Consider the following 14950-nt stretch of genomic DNA (forward strand, 5'->3'; position numbering starts at 1 on the left):
GAACTGATTTATTTTTGTAATTTTCTATAAAGCCCAGCCTCCTCAAATACCTAATAAAATAATCCACTAAGTCTTAACACCAAGTTGGGAGCAATAGTTTTGTCAGTACATCATCAGTATATAGGTGTTTTACAGTACTACCGTGTAAAAACTGTCTAAAATTATACTTCATTGTTATTTAATCTTTATATTAATTGTATATGTATTGACACTCTTTTAAGAAATAACTTACCTAATAAGAAGGATGATGCTATTTTTTATCACATAGCAACTTCAAATTAGGAGGAAAAGAAGTCAGTTTGATCCTCAAATCTGGCTCGAGATCTAATCTGTTCCTATATTTGTTTTTTAAGAAAACCAACATTGAGAAGCCTGATTAGCATATACAAGTCGTGACAAAGGGCATAAAAATATCAGTGCTTTTTCTGATAAATCTGGATACTTAGCACAACAGCCTAGACAAAAATTAATTAATGTGACTTGACTAAAATGGCTTTTCAGTGCACTGTGACAGGACAGTTGAATAACAGAACCAATTTCTGATTCACTGAGTTGTAATCCTTCCTCATTTTTCATATCAATAGTAAAAAGATTTCTGATCCACATTTTGCTGCTGTAAATTGAAGGAAAATATTCTTTCAAGCATGATTTCAGCCCCAAAAGATGCTCTTTAATTGATGAGAAAATCTCATCTGGAATATTACCTTCTTCATCTTGGTTTTGTAATTCTGTTAAAGTAGAGAAAAACTTATAATTTCTCTTCTCAACTCAATGTACCTACAACTTAATTTATTTGTTCTTATATGTAATTGCTTCTATCTTTTCCTGGACCTCAAAAATATTTATGTTAGCACCTTGTAAATTTATATTTAACACATTTAAGAAGCCAAAAATGTCAAATAAATAGGCTACCTTAATTAATCAATGCAAATTATGAAACCTGTCTCTGAATTGTAAATATTGCATTCTCTGCTGATGGGGGGATGTTTCTTCATAAACAAGATAACTTCATTCTTCATTTTGATGAGTCTTTTAAGACATTTCCTTTTGATAACCACTGAACTTCACAGTGTAATAGGAGATGATCATGTTCACTGCCGAATTTTTTACACAAACCAGCAAAGATTCTAGAATTCAATTAACTATATTTTACATAGGTTATGCATTTAACAGTCTTGCAAAGTTGAATTCAAAAGTAAGGGCATTTTTGTCACATCCAATACCTCTCTGTGAATGCTACAATGCACCCATTCACAATCTAGTGCCACTGCTCGAGTCCTCTGAAAAAACTCTTGTTTGGGAACCTGTCACTGAGCAAGCACCATTGGTACTCAATCCAACACATTTTTTCCATTGAAAGTCACTCGGAATAATAAAATTATTAATTAAATTAAAATTTTCATCAGCCATTGTTCTTGTTGGAAGTGGTTTACAAAATGATAAATCTTCACAAATTGTGTCCTTATAAATGTATCTTACAAAGTGCATTACATTAGCATTATCTGGTATGTCTGTGCTTTCATTCACTTGTAATGAAAAAAAATGACGATTGAACTTGGTGTATAAAAGATTCAATATTTTTTGTCATATCACAATTCTATGCTTTAAATGCTTTTCTTGTGTTTTATTAGCATAAGACGTAATTATTTCTACTGCAGGAAGTATTATCGTTTTACCAATAGTATGAAGATAACTTATATCAGCTATTAGTTTTGAAATTTCATATGAGGCCATAACCAAGTCTTCACTGGAAGATCTCGTGGAAAAAGTGTGTGAAATTATTTGTTTGGGAAAACCTATTTCATTTTTCTTATTTATGAAAATATCTATTGGCTTACCAGCATTCTGAATATTTGGTATCCAAGTGGCATTTCAGTTTCAATGGTTTCATACTCTCATTTGATAATGTTGACCAACAAAACACACATAATGATAAGTCACTACCACCATTTATAAAAACATACTTCAAATATTCATCACACTACTGTCAAGTCCATTAGATCTTTCTCTTCTTTGATACCAAGCTGCATATCACTTAAATGTTTATAATCAGATATATTTTCACTAGCTTCAGTTTCACTAGAATTGGGCTGCATTTGCACATCACTTGAGGTATTCGTGTGTGATGCATATTTCTTCAATCATCTATCCTCATTAGAGAGGATTTTTCCAAAGAATTAACAACTTAAAAAAATGTTCAGTTAGTACAAACTAAGTCACAAACAATTTTCTTTCTTCTCAGAACAAACTCTCACTTCTAGTACCAGCAACTTATCAGCTTGTCTGCTACCACCTGGCACTACCAGACATAAGCCTTAGGTCTTGCATGCCTGTCAATTTCCATTAATAATGTACCCAAATTTAACACAGTTGGAATAAAATTCCTGAAACTTCAGTGTCAAAGAACAGGTTAACTTGAATGAACAAATGGTCCTTTTATATGAGACAAAATCCCTTCTTTGATCTTACTTGCAGACAGGGGAAGATAGGCTTTGACTCAGCACGAGACATGTCTAACTAATGTGTGGTTTAAATTTACTGCATTTCACAAGAACCTCAAGGTTATCAAAACCATAAAACTTAATTTTGGGCTCTCTAAATTGCAATTTAATTCCTGAGTGACTGAAAGTGTAAAGGCAACCATCAACTTGTGAATTCTATAGTTTCATAGCTTTAAGTACACACTTTCACTTTTCCTTCCTGTTATATTAGCTTAGTTGAAATACTAAGAAATTCAAGTTAAATGAAATGAACATTTAAATTATGATGTATTTGAAAATACTAATCTTATAGAATATATTTATATTAAATGGTTTAATTACATTCTTCTTTAATATATAACAAGAGCCTAGAGAAAATTTAAAAAAAAGACAATTAGTAGTGAAAGGGTCAAAATTTATTTAATATTTTTAGTTTTCTGCAGACCAGCATTTTTTTTCATGGACTGGTACTGGGTCACAGATCACACTTTGAGTAACACTGTTTTAAACCATGACACTGGGGCTGAACAGCTAAATGTTGAGGAAGAAAGGACCAGTCCAAATAACTAAGAGTATTAGTATAATGGAAAGGTTATTGGAAGAGTTACTAGAATAAAGTTGTAAACAACTTCAACCATAACCGAGAGGAAAGAGGAATATGTCCAAACGTAAGGCATTAGAAGTTGCAAGTTGCCAATGGCTGGAATGAGCACATATAAATGTGTGCAAGATGACACTGACGTCCAGGTCGAGTACCAGAGCAGGGCAAGAGAGCTTGTGGATAAAGAAGGACTGAAACAAAGTAGAAAGGGAAGCAGCATTCTGCAGTACAAAACAGGTAAACAGAAGTGAATAAGTCTATATGTTAACTGGCATTGTTAAGTCAGCTTAACCCTGTAGTACAACTTGGAAAAGAGAAAGGGGATGTCTGACAATAGAACTATTATGAAGAAAATAGTGACTACTGGACCAACATCTAATTGCATACCCCTACTTGGGTAAAAGAACCATGTAGAAAAATGCCTGAAAAGGAAATACTTTCCAGATGGGTAAGTCAGGATAAAAAAAAAAAAAACAGACCAAATGAAACCAATGTGAAGATAGAAAAACAAGATCCTATGATGGAAAAAAACAGGAGGTGTTACATCAATAGTGGAAATTTGATTTGGGAAGAAGGTTGGTATGTCAGGAAACAGAGAAGAGAGAATCAAGGGTAAGAAAACTAGAGGGTGCTACCAATAAAAAGTGATGAAAATATTCACTAGTCAAGACCAGGACACAAAGGAAAGGCCAGAAAGTTGAGTGACCATTATATCCAGTAAAAGACTAGACCTGAAATAAAGGAGTGGCACCCAGAGCCAAAGGGATAGATAACAGATGGTCAAAAAAGGGGAAGCATGAGAGAGGGTTGGCAAAGCAAAATGAAGGAGTCTTCAACACATTGTACAGCCAAGAAAGGCAACCCACAACCCAGTTTCCAATGCCTGATACATGGCAGGCAGAAAAATTGACCCCATGATAAGTAAAAAGGTGCACAGTGTGAAAGGAAGAGATTCTGGACCAAATCACTCACTGATAGCTAAATGAGGAAAATCCTGAAAAGCATTTGTTGGAACCAAATGAAATGAACTACTAGGATGGGTAATAAGAGGATCATACTAAACCTTCTACCAGAAGGTCAAGTGTTTAAATATATAGAGAAGAGCCATGTGCTGAATGGAAAACAGACAGCCAAGGCTGCTCCCCAACCACAGAGAAAGCACATGAAGAGGTGTAGGTACTGGAACCAGATGGTGACAGGGAAGCAGTCCAACCACCCATATAAAGATCGGAATGGAGAGAGGGACAGGAAACACTAAGGTTATAGGATCACATAAAGCATCCTTATGATCACACAAGGACAACCAATGAGGAGTATATGAGTATTACCTGAAGAGTTAAGTAGTCCCCATGAAACTATAGCCACCAAACAAGGCAAAATCCCAGTAACAGCAAGGACCATTAATCACAAGCAGATGAAACAATGCTGATGCTAACTCAGCAAAAGCTGAAAACACCACATCAGAATATAAAGTATTGAATGGGAGTAAGGAGTTGCTAGAAGAAGTGATAAAAACAGCCTCAAAGAGATGTTGGAAGTAGATGGGAGTGGAAGGGAAAAGGGAATTAGGCTGAAGGTGGAGAGGGAAATATAGGGAAGTCTAAAGGTAAAAAGTAGAAACCTTGAGAGTAAAGAAAAAGCATAATCACAAGACCTCAAATTGTCACAGTCAAGTACTTACAGGATCCAATACAGTAGAAACATCCAAGGAGCTCAACAGTTGTAGAAGGCTGGGTTAGGGACAGTATGGAAATTACTAACAAAAGTGAGGACAGATGATGGGCAGCCTCAACCCATGATTCAAACAAATTAAGAATATAATAAATCTTCAGAGTAAGAAAGAGGCTAAACAAAGGGTCCATAAAATAGAAGTCAACATAATATAGGATAATAGCCCCACCCAACAATCCCTACGAGACAAGTAAACTGGAAAGGTAGAAAGGAATGAGAAACACCCAAAAAAGGCACTGGGATATGGAGTTTCTTAGGCTCAAACTGGAGAGAAGAAAGGAAAAGCAGTTTGGTATAAATTATAAAACCAAATCCAAATGTGAAAATCATAAAAGAGGCTACAGAATGGCAAAAAGTGATGAAATAAGGATCAAACAGCTGGTAATGGAAAGGCATAATGTCATGCATATGGTCCAGGAATGAGTTATGGTAAAGATAAAAACACAACAGGGTAAATAAAAAGAATGGTTCATACCGAATGAACATGGATAACAAAATGAGAAAAAAATTTGCTGGGGCCTAGGCAGGAAAAGAAACAATCATATATGCCCTCCTCATTCATTCCACAAATGTGGGGAAGGAACATTTGATGAAAGGACTGAAGCTAAAGTACCAAGCAGGATAAGAGAACCCACTATCCCATCCACACAGAATGTCACACCATCCCCAAGAAACCTCTCTCCATAAGCCATCACTATTTCCTAACCTTTGTGAGGAAATAATCACTTATACAAGTAGTAAAAGATGGCACGAACAAGTGTTCCCAGTTTGAAGAAAAGAAGGAAATTAAGTTCCCTAAATATTGCAAATCTCATTAAATTGACAAAGAAGAAATATGTCCAATGTCTTCAGTGCTGAGGAATGAAATAATGATCACAAGTAAAAGAACACAGGTGAAACTACTGTACATGACTATGCTGCCATCTTAGTGGTAGTGGTCTTTTGCTGCATACAAATACCATTATATAATAATGCAAAAAATTAAAAATCTTATACTTAGATAGGAATTGGCTCAAGGTTAGTGGCATGTGGAGAATAACTTTCTATGTGTAGAGGTGTGTATTGCCTTGGAAACAATGCGTGAAAATAAACAATTGTATCAGAAAACAAAACAAAAAACTTTCAGTAATTTAAATATGATAATAAAATAAGCAGGTAGAAAGAGCTATATGTATATAAACAACTTCAAATACAATCTAGTAGGTACATTATTCTAAATATGTTGCAAAAGATTGGGAAGAAAATTTTCACAGAGAACACAATCACCTGAAATTCAGTTGTTATCCCATTTAAGCTTTCTAACATCATTTCCTTTTACATGTTTTCCTGGATGCAGCACTGATTAGTGTTGGAATTTTTAAAAATATCTTCTCATCTTACAGTAATGTTATCTCCTGGCTTGTAGCAGACAATGCTGTTTTTGAAGAAGCCATTCCAAATTTCTAATGCCAGAGCAACTTTGTCTGTTTGAAGTACTTATCATTTCTCTCAGGTCAAAATGCAAAAATCTTAGCATTTCTCAAAATCGATTCTTTAGCACTGTTTCTTTTTCTTTTTTTAAAAAAAGAATTCTTCACTTTATAGACCAAATGCTTTCCAGGTAAATACTTTTGGCATCATAGGCCCTACGAACAAATACTAGTGCAAGAAATGTTTGTAATTCCTCCAGTGATATTTTTCCAGGAATCATTGCTTTGCACTTCATGCACCTCTCCATCAGTACATCATAGGATAGGGTATGTCATTCACATATCAATAAGTAAGTGATAAGCACTGAGAGAACTATAATTTTGCATAATGTGTGAGATCTGGAGTTTCTGTCAAAACATTTTATGTAACCAGTGTTCAAGCAGCATCAACAGCTGATTGATAATTTCTCATATTGTTCCATTCTTATGTCAGATGACACAGTTAGAATCACTGTGGTTAACAGCATAGTGGGTGAAGTAGCTGACCTGAATCTGTTATAGATGATACAAGTTAAATGGTTGGCACTAAAAAAATTGTTCAAGACTGCTGCTTCTTCTAAAACCTCTTCTGCATATGGAGAGCTATTTTGGTGATAGTAGCACTTTCACCTGCAGGGCTGTCTGTTTCATAAAATCTGGGACTCATCACTTTCATGAATGCTCACACTCCTTGTATCAGAATCATTTTCTGGTAAAGTTGTGTACATCTCTATCAGTTGTTGAGTAGACATTCATCATGTTTGAGCAATTTTTCAAAATTTAGAGTCTGATAGATTTTCTGTTACGAAATATCCTCAAATAAAAAAGCAAACAGACATCACCTCTCACAGCAATTGAAAGGACTACAAGTAGGTCATGTTACAATTTACTCAAATCAAGACAAGTAAATGCCACTTCTCACAGAAATCATAATAATTGTGTTATGCTAAAATTCATTCATATCAGCTGGAAAATGGACATCTGTCTTTGAGACTTCAGAAACCAAACTATAATCCAATGCTAATGTAATAAAAAAACTAGAAGCTCCGTTGGAGATGGAAATTACAACAACCATCTATAGTGAAACTGCAGGTTATTTTGCAATAGAAAAAAAAAGTGAACTGTCTGTTATAAATAAAGGCATTTATTGAAAATACCAGTCAAACTGATGGGTCTTTGGTAATTTTAGGTATAAATAGTTATGATTTTTGTAATTTTGCCCTTGAAACATCATTAGGGTATTAATATGCAAGATTAGGAAAAATCATGAATGGACAAAAGTATATCTTTTATACATGCAAGGATAGATCAATTTTAAAAGAGAAACAGCTAAAGTAAAGACCTTAGCTGTTCTCCTCATAAATTAGAATGTACCAAATTATTTTCTGAACTATTTCCAATAATAGCATAATGTATAGACAACAATACAACAATTGGTCCTTCAAGGCTGTCAATATCCAACTACCTCTGAGAAAAATAAAAATCATAAATCAATTTTTTGTTGTTCATGGAATCATTGATTCTCTTATTAAACTCCCATAAAATGATAGCTTTCACTACTGCAACAATAACTCATTTTACAAGTCAATTATCCTGATAAAAGAAATAAAGAATATTGTCTTAATCAATGCTTACACAGCCTTTCCCAATCCTTAATCTTGTATCCTCTCATTCAAATATCTTCAGAATACTGGACAAAGAAAACAAAGGTTTTACTTTATCAATCTTTCAAATAATCTTGTAAACATTAATAAGATCATTAACCACTTACTATTCTTTTCTCAAGATCCTCTAAATTAAGAAACTTTAACCTATTCCAGTAAGATAACCAGAATCACACTAAGAAGCCTTCCTTCAGCTCTTTCAAGTAAGTGAATATTCTTGATGGAACTTTGCAGAATGGACAACAACTGCCTGTTGTGGAGAGACAAGTGTAGAGGAAATTTCAAAAGTCTTTTGCCTTTTGTCTTCAAGTAGCAGAAAGGTGGAAGACTTTTGAAACATCATCCTCTACACTCGTGTTTCCACAACAGGCAGTTGTCGTCCATTCTACAAAGTTTCATCATGAATACTCTACCTAAACAATCCAACAAAAGAAGTCAATATTCTTTCTTAGTATTAAAAAAAAAAAGAGAGATAGAGACCAAACTATGCACATTCTTCTATATAAAACCTTATAATTAAATTGTATAGAAAAATTATCTCTTTTAAGTTATAAACAATGCTATAAATACACCCTAAAATTCTATTACCTTTACTGCAAGCTCGAGCATGGAATTAGAAGAATTTGCTAAACATAATAATCAGTTCATTAATCTCTCACATTGAACTTGTCAATTACTCTAATATCAGTTTTGGATAGTCAGAATAATACAAAACAATATAATAACCAAAACATCAATTTTAATTAGTTGATTATTTTTGTGAGTTTGAACATTAATTGATTAAGCTGAATGAATTGAACTGAAAATAGCAGAGATAAAATATAATAGCAATATTCTGATCACTTGGATAGATAAGTGAAAACTAATCAAAACACTGGTTGATTATTTTCATAGCATTAAGTTACTTAGTAACAATTTTGATTATTCAATTACTTTGTATGATAATGATCACAGTAATTGATACTCCTAAACAGGGCCACAAAGAATCTGCAAAAAATTTAGAAAAATATAACTTTCATATTTGCCATCACATCACAATGCAGCAAATGTTGTTTTAGTGGGCTCGGTCAGTCCTTGATGAATTTAAGTGAAAAGTCAAAACTGTAAGATCATCATACACAAACAACCATGTTGGATAATATTGAAGATTTTATAACCAAAGACCTTAAACCATGCAATATAGTAACTTCCACCGCTTTGAAAGCCCAGTGAAAATGTGAAGTTCCAAATAGAAAATAGTACTTACAAGCTGTAATGCCAGCCATGTGCAACTAAAAGAAATGACAGAATCTAAACTAGAAGTTATACTCTTATTTTTAAAGATGTCTGTGTAACAACTAAGAGACTTAGCATTTATTTCCAATATTTTTAACAAAATAAGATTGATATTTATTATTAAAGTTAAGTAACCTTCTTCTTACATTGTGTTAGTGATATTTGATTCAATGTTAAAAACCTGGAGCGCTTACTTTTGAATTAGAGAAAATTCTAAATGTCTTGGCAGTGATTATAATATATGTCGTTCAACTAAAGACGTTTTGTATAGGAGAAAATATGTCAAACACTAAGAAATAGAATTCTATTGTATTACTAATACTCGTACCCCTTCTGTGAACTTTTCAATAATGAGACTGAGACAGTGTCATATGCAGTACATTAAGTGAAATATCTTTATCCACGTTTTTCATTTACTTGGTAATACCTGTAGTATACATGCCCCGACCATGGTGCAACATTTCCGAGCAGTCAGGGAGAACCAAATTTCCAATCATCGACCCACTGTATGATTCCTAATTTTACGTTAAACTTAGTAATTATTATTGCTAACTTACTTTCAATCGTCCAACAAACATCATAAATTCAATCACATTTGAAGTGCTACTAGCGGCCATCTTAGATACATTAATCTAATTACAACGAATTTATTAAGAAAGAAACGATATTTTGTACCACAAAATACAACTTTCTAAGAAGGGATTTGTGATAATATTAGTGCTCATTCACCCTAAATACAGTTCGCAAAAAAGCCTACCTCCCACTTAAAATTTACTTAAGTAAGAAATTGAAAAGAAAACGTGACGGAAATTTTTAAACGCCAAATTGAGAACAAAAATATTTATACTAATGATAGTAAAGAACAATAATGGCATTTACATTTCTTTCTGACAATATAATCACACCTCAGTAAAAAAAAGCACATTTTGAGTGCATTATTAGCATACTGTGTTAAAAATACAGCAACACTTCAAACTGCAATAATTTTATATGACACGCGATTAGAAGACTGAAAATATTTTATACAGATTAACAAGTGCATATATTTTTTTCGTAGTTGACGTAAAATGGATGCGTCATTTGCACCAAACAGGTTACATAAAACCTATAAAGCGCAGATAGCCCTTGAGTAGCTTCGTGCGAAATTCAAAACAAACAAACCTATAATCGCAGGAAAACATTAAGTGGACTGAACTTTAAATTATTTACCACTGAATAATCCAATGAAACCAGCCAACAATGAAATAACGATTTATTTGGTTTCATAACAAATAGATAAGTTAACACACGTGTTAAATAACGTATTAAAACGTTTTCCAGATGTTACGGTACGTGGATGAACCTTCTCAGAAGAATACACTGACATACCCTTGCCATTTGTTTGGTTTGTTTTGTTTTGAATTTCGCGAAAAGCTACACGAGGGCTATCTGCGCTAGTCGTCCTTAATTTAGCAGTGTAAGGCTAGAGGGAAGGCAGTTAGTCATCACCACCCACAGCCAACTTTTTGACTACTCTTTTACCAACGAATAGTGGGATTGACTGTGACATTATAACGCCTCCATGGCTGAAAGGGCGAGAATGTTTGGTGCAACAGGGATTCGAACCTGCGACCATCGGATTCCATCTGTTTGGAAATATAGCATGGGATTTCCTATCTTATTGGTTTGGTTTGTTTTGAATTTCACGCAAAGCTTCACGAGGGCTATTTCTGCTAGCCATTCCTAATTTAGCACCCATCGCCAACTCTTAAGCTACTCTTTTATTAGCGAATAGTAGGATTGACCGTCACGTGATAACGCTCCCCTGGCTGAAAGGGAGAACATGTTTGGTGTGACGGGGATTCAAACCCGCGACCCTCAGATTACGAGTCGACTGCCTTAACCACCTAACCATGCCCGACCTCATTTATTATTTTTTTGATTTGTTTAGAATTTCGTAAAATGGATTGGCTATTTCCGATAGCTGAACCTAATTTAACAGTGATGAATTAGAAAAAAGGCAGCTAGTTAACACCACCCATCACTAATTCTAGGGCTAGTCTTTTATCGACGAACAGTTGCTTTAATTGTTACATTATAACGACTCCATGGTTGATTGGGTAAGCAAGTTTGGTGACATGATTTAAACCTAAGACACGCAGATAACGAATTAAATGCCCAAACCACCACGCTTTTAATTTCTTATTAGCCAAAAAATTATTAAGACTTACCCATTATGTCATTTTCATTAATTTTACCAACTGAATCAGAGAGAAAGAGTGTAATGTATAGCTTGTAGTTGTAGGTAGGGCCGCATTAAACAGACTTGATGAAGTTGACCAACCTCGTAACCACCATAAAAATTGTGATACCTTGAGAAGCGATGACTGGAGGCCATTTATTTTAAAAACCTCCATGGAACAAGATAGTCAGTCTGTTCAATTTTAACTAAATTTCTGTAAGAAAACAACCGGATTTATACCAGTGTCGAAGATTTATCTAATTATATTGAAGTAATGCAAACAGTAAGAAATGGAACTGCTGCTTTGATGAATAATATGAAAATAATATATATTGTTTTGATGACAGTGTTTTGGTATAAATTTCTTCAAATATTTGATGCCACAAGTGCTAAGCTTCAAGAAAAGAACATTGAATTGTGTATTGCTGTAAAGCTTAACGATTTGCTGAAGAAATATGTTTGTTTGTTTGTTTTTAAATTCTCGCAAAGCTGCTCGAGGGCTATCTGCGCTAGCCGTCCCTAATTTAGTAGTGTAAGACTAGAGGGAAGGCAGTTAGTCATCACCACTCACAGCCAACTCTTGGTCTACTCTTTTTACCAACGAATAATGGGATTGACTGTACCATTATAACGCCCCCACGGCTGAAAGGGTGAGCATGTTTGATGCAACAGGAATTCGAACCCGCGACCCTCGGATTACGAGTCGCACGCCTTAACGCGCTTGGCCATGCCGGGTCGAAGGAATATGTAAATACACTACGTGAAGAAATCTAAAAATTTGAGAGTAAAGCTCATCAGCTTTCAAATATAGTAGATGAACTGTTTAGAAGTAAGACTTCTAAAAAGGACTTTTTTTTTAAATTTCGAGCAAAGCTACAGGAGGGCTATCTGTGCTAGCCATCCCTAATTTAGCAGTGTAAGACTAAAGGGAAGGCAGCTAGTCATGACCACCCACCGCCAACTCTTGGGCTACTCTTTTACCAACGAATAGTGGGATTGACCGTCACTTTATCTACATTTAGTGAGTAAGAGTACTGATCTTGGGCAAATTAAAGGCATGAAAAAAAGATAAAAGAAAGGATTGAATATATTATTCCATTGGAAAGTGGCGAAGATAAAATGTCTAGCGATACTTCTAAGGATTCTTTAGATTTGGAGACACCAAAGAAATTACACAGATTGTACTAGAAATCAAGTGTTCAAGCAAGGCATTTAAGATATTAAAGTGGTGTACGACGAAGGGCATTTTTTGTCTTTTGTAAATATACATCACATTTCTTAATGTATATACGTGCTCAATACTTGAAGCATCTAAAATGCCCTAAGTGCCGCAAAATTCTTCAGTAGTGCTCTAACAGGACATAAAAATAATATATATTAAATTCGGTAGTTCTTTGGTTTCGAATTCACAGCAACATCAAACATTCCAAATGAACAACTTTGATGGAAGGCAATAAGTTTCAATGCCATTGACAAAAACAATCGATTATTTTCGTTTTGCCTGACTGTATCAAAAATACTGTTACTCTCAGCAGACTCAGATGGTCTTATCAGTGTGAGTGGAAACGACATTTGTAAGACATCTGATGATATAAAACTTTACTATTCTGTCAACAAAGTGCAACAAACTCTGTCAGAGAAATGTATTCAGGATAAAGTTATACTTGCACTGACATATTAGTCGATAACATTAAAAGAAGTGTAAGAGAGACTACTGTTTAGAGAACAGTCTTTTTTAAACACCTAGATGGCACTTTCATTGATTGAAGTTTGGGTTTCAGCTAGAACCTTCAGAATGATCTGTCCAGCGTTACTATAAGCAAGTTGCTCTGTAAGTGGTACAGTACAGTGATAAGAATTATTGTTGACTAGAAACCCACTTGAAATAAAAATGTATCTCAGAACGGCTGGTATGGGTATTAACACTTTTATTGATAAGGAGAGAACAACGTTTCGACCTTCATATCTACTCTGAAAATAAAGAATAAGAACGTCAACAAATAGCCAACAACACAACAAATTATGTTTGATCTTAGCTGAGAGGCCGAGAGGCTAAGTCAACAGCACATCACACGTACATCTTCTAAAGTGGACTTCCACCGAAAAGACTAAGTTTGCTGCTGTGTACTATAGAGTCAAAAAAATGTCATAGAGTCACTAAGCCTGCGAAATTTTCAGTAAAACTTTATATGGAATTTTAGTTCAACCTGGAAATACTAAAATAGTGTTTTTGCTCATTCGGAAATAATATAATATTAAGACCTGCCACACAACCCAAATCCTGGGTTCCTGACCCATGGGATCACTGTTAATATATCATGTTCTAATATACTTCAAATAATTAGCTCATATTCTGTAATTAACTTAATACGGATCAATTATAATTAACTTCAAGTTTGTTTGTATCCTATTCAAGGGGTCTCAAAATATAAGTGCACCAGAGCCTGAAACTATTTTAATGCAGGCACGGTTGTAGGTTATGGTGAGGGATCTCGCTACTTAGGGAATTTCAGTAGGGATAGATGCAGGAAATATTGCTTAATAGTATTATATTTACGGTTAGACGTCTATACATAATAATCTATAATGATAGCATAGCGTTATATATGACCATGAAAGTTAGTTGCACCAAGTTAGCTATATTCTTTATATGACGCTTAAGAAATAACATAATATTTAGGTACAACAAGGGATCTATTGATTTGTCCATGTTGTTTCATCCACTAGTTTCAACTGAACCTATTTTTAAAAACCTCAAAGCTAGCTCTTGTCATTCAAATATTTATCAAGTCTTCCATTAAACTTACTTAAATTTAATGCTCAACTACACCCGAAGACATGCATTCCATTGGCCAACTACTCTGTCACATGTCTTAACATGTGATGATTCCTATTCTTTCAAAATTTATCTTTGTGCATCATATTTCTTCCATTCTCACCATCACTTCCAGCCAAGTCCACTGGCAATTAAAAGACAGCGACTGGAAGTTTTGCTGGTAAATTATTTCTATCAGTCAGAATTTTCACCATGGCAGTTGACACAATGGGTACTCATATCTGAAAATCATTACCATGAGTGGAAATATTTCTCATCACATCGATAGCAGCTCATAATAACTTCAGTTGTGCGGTTATAATATCCTTCACCTTAAGTGGTTTGTTGACCTGTGACTATGGACCAGGGATAACTACCTATTAGGATGTTGCAATGCCTAAGAATGGGCATCATTCAGAACGGAAAACATTAACAGTATCCCCTCCTGACATTTGTCGGAATTATAAGAAAGAGGCTGTTACCAGGCATATTGATATTTAAAGGGGAGCAAGGAAGGACCAAAAATAATTTATATATTTTACAGGCATGCCACAGCCTAGCATGGATAGACTCGTGAATAAACTGTCAAACACCTGGCCCTGAGCTTAGATAGTCCCTCTCTCGACATTATTGAAAATAATAGATGATGAACAGCAAGAAGACTAGGAAATTGTTGTAAACGACAATGCCATCAAGTTAATCCAGTGGAGAACTA

The 14950-nt window shown here is 34.5% G+C and overlaps 1 protein-coding gene across 14 annotated transcripts in view; it reads right to left on the minus strand.

The window, feature by feature from the left end:
- Nucleotides 1-10139, minus strand: part of LOC143252109 (5'-deoxynucleotidase HDDC2) — a 35141-nt gene extending 25002 nt beyond the window's left edge. For 2 of the 14 annotated variants that reach the window (XM_076503763.1, XM_076503768.1), the window contains exons 1-2: nt 9171-9371; nt 7896-7950 (exon numbers count right to left, since the gene is read on the minus strand). In XM_076503763.1, coding sequence (XP_076359878.1) covers nt 7896-7932 — 37 coding nt within the window. In that variant the 5' untranslated portion in view covers nt 7933-7950; nt 9171-9371. Of the gene's footprint in view, nt 1-232; nt 336-6078; nt 7951-9170; nt 9390-9626; nt 10046-10078 lie in introns of those variants that run through there. The other 12 variants (XM_076503762.1, XM_076503767.1, XM_076503761.1 and 9 more) reach the window with 12 other exon arrangements.
- Nucleotides 10140-14950: the final 4811 nt, after the last annotated feature.

This window comes from Tachypleus tridentatus, chromosome 6 (assembly GCF_004210375.1).
Source record: "Tachypleus tridentatus isolate NWPU-2018 chromosome 6, ASM421037v1, whole genome shotgun sequence".
NCBI lineage: Eukaryota > Metazoa > Arthropoda > Merostomata > Xiphosura > Limulidae > Tachypleus > Tachypleus tridentatus.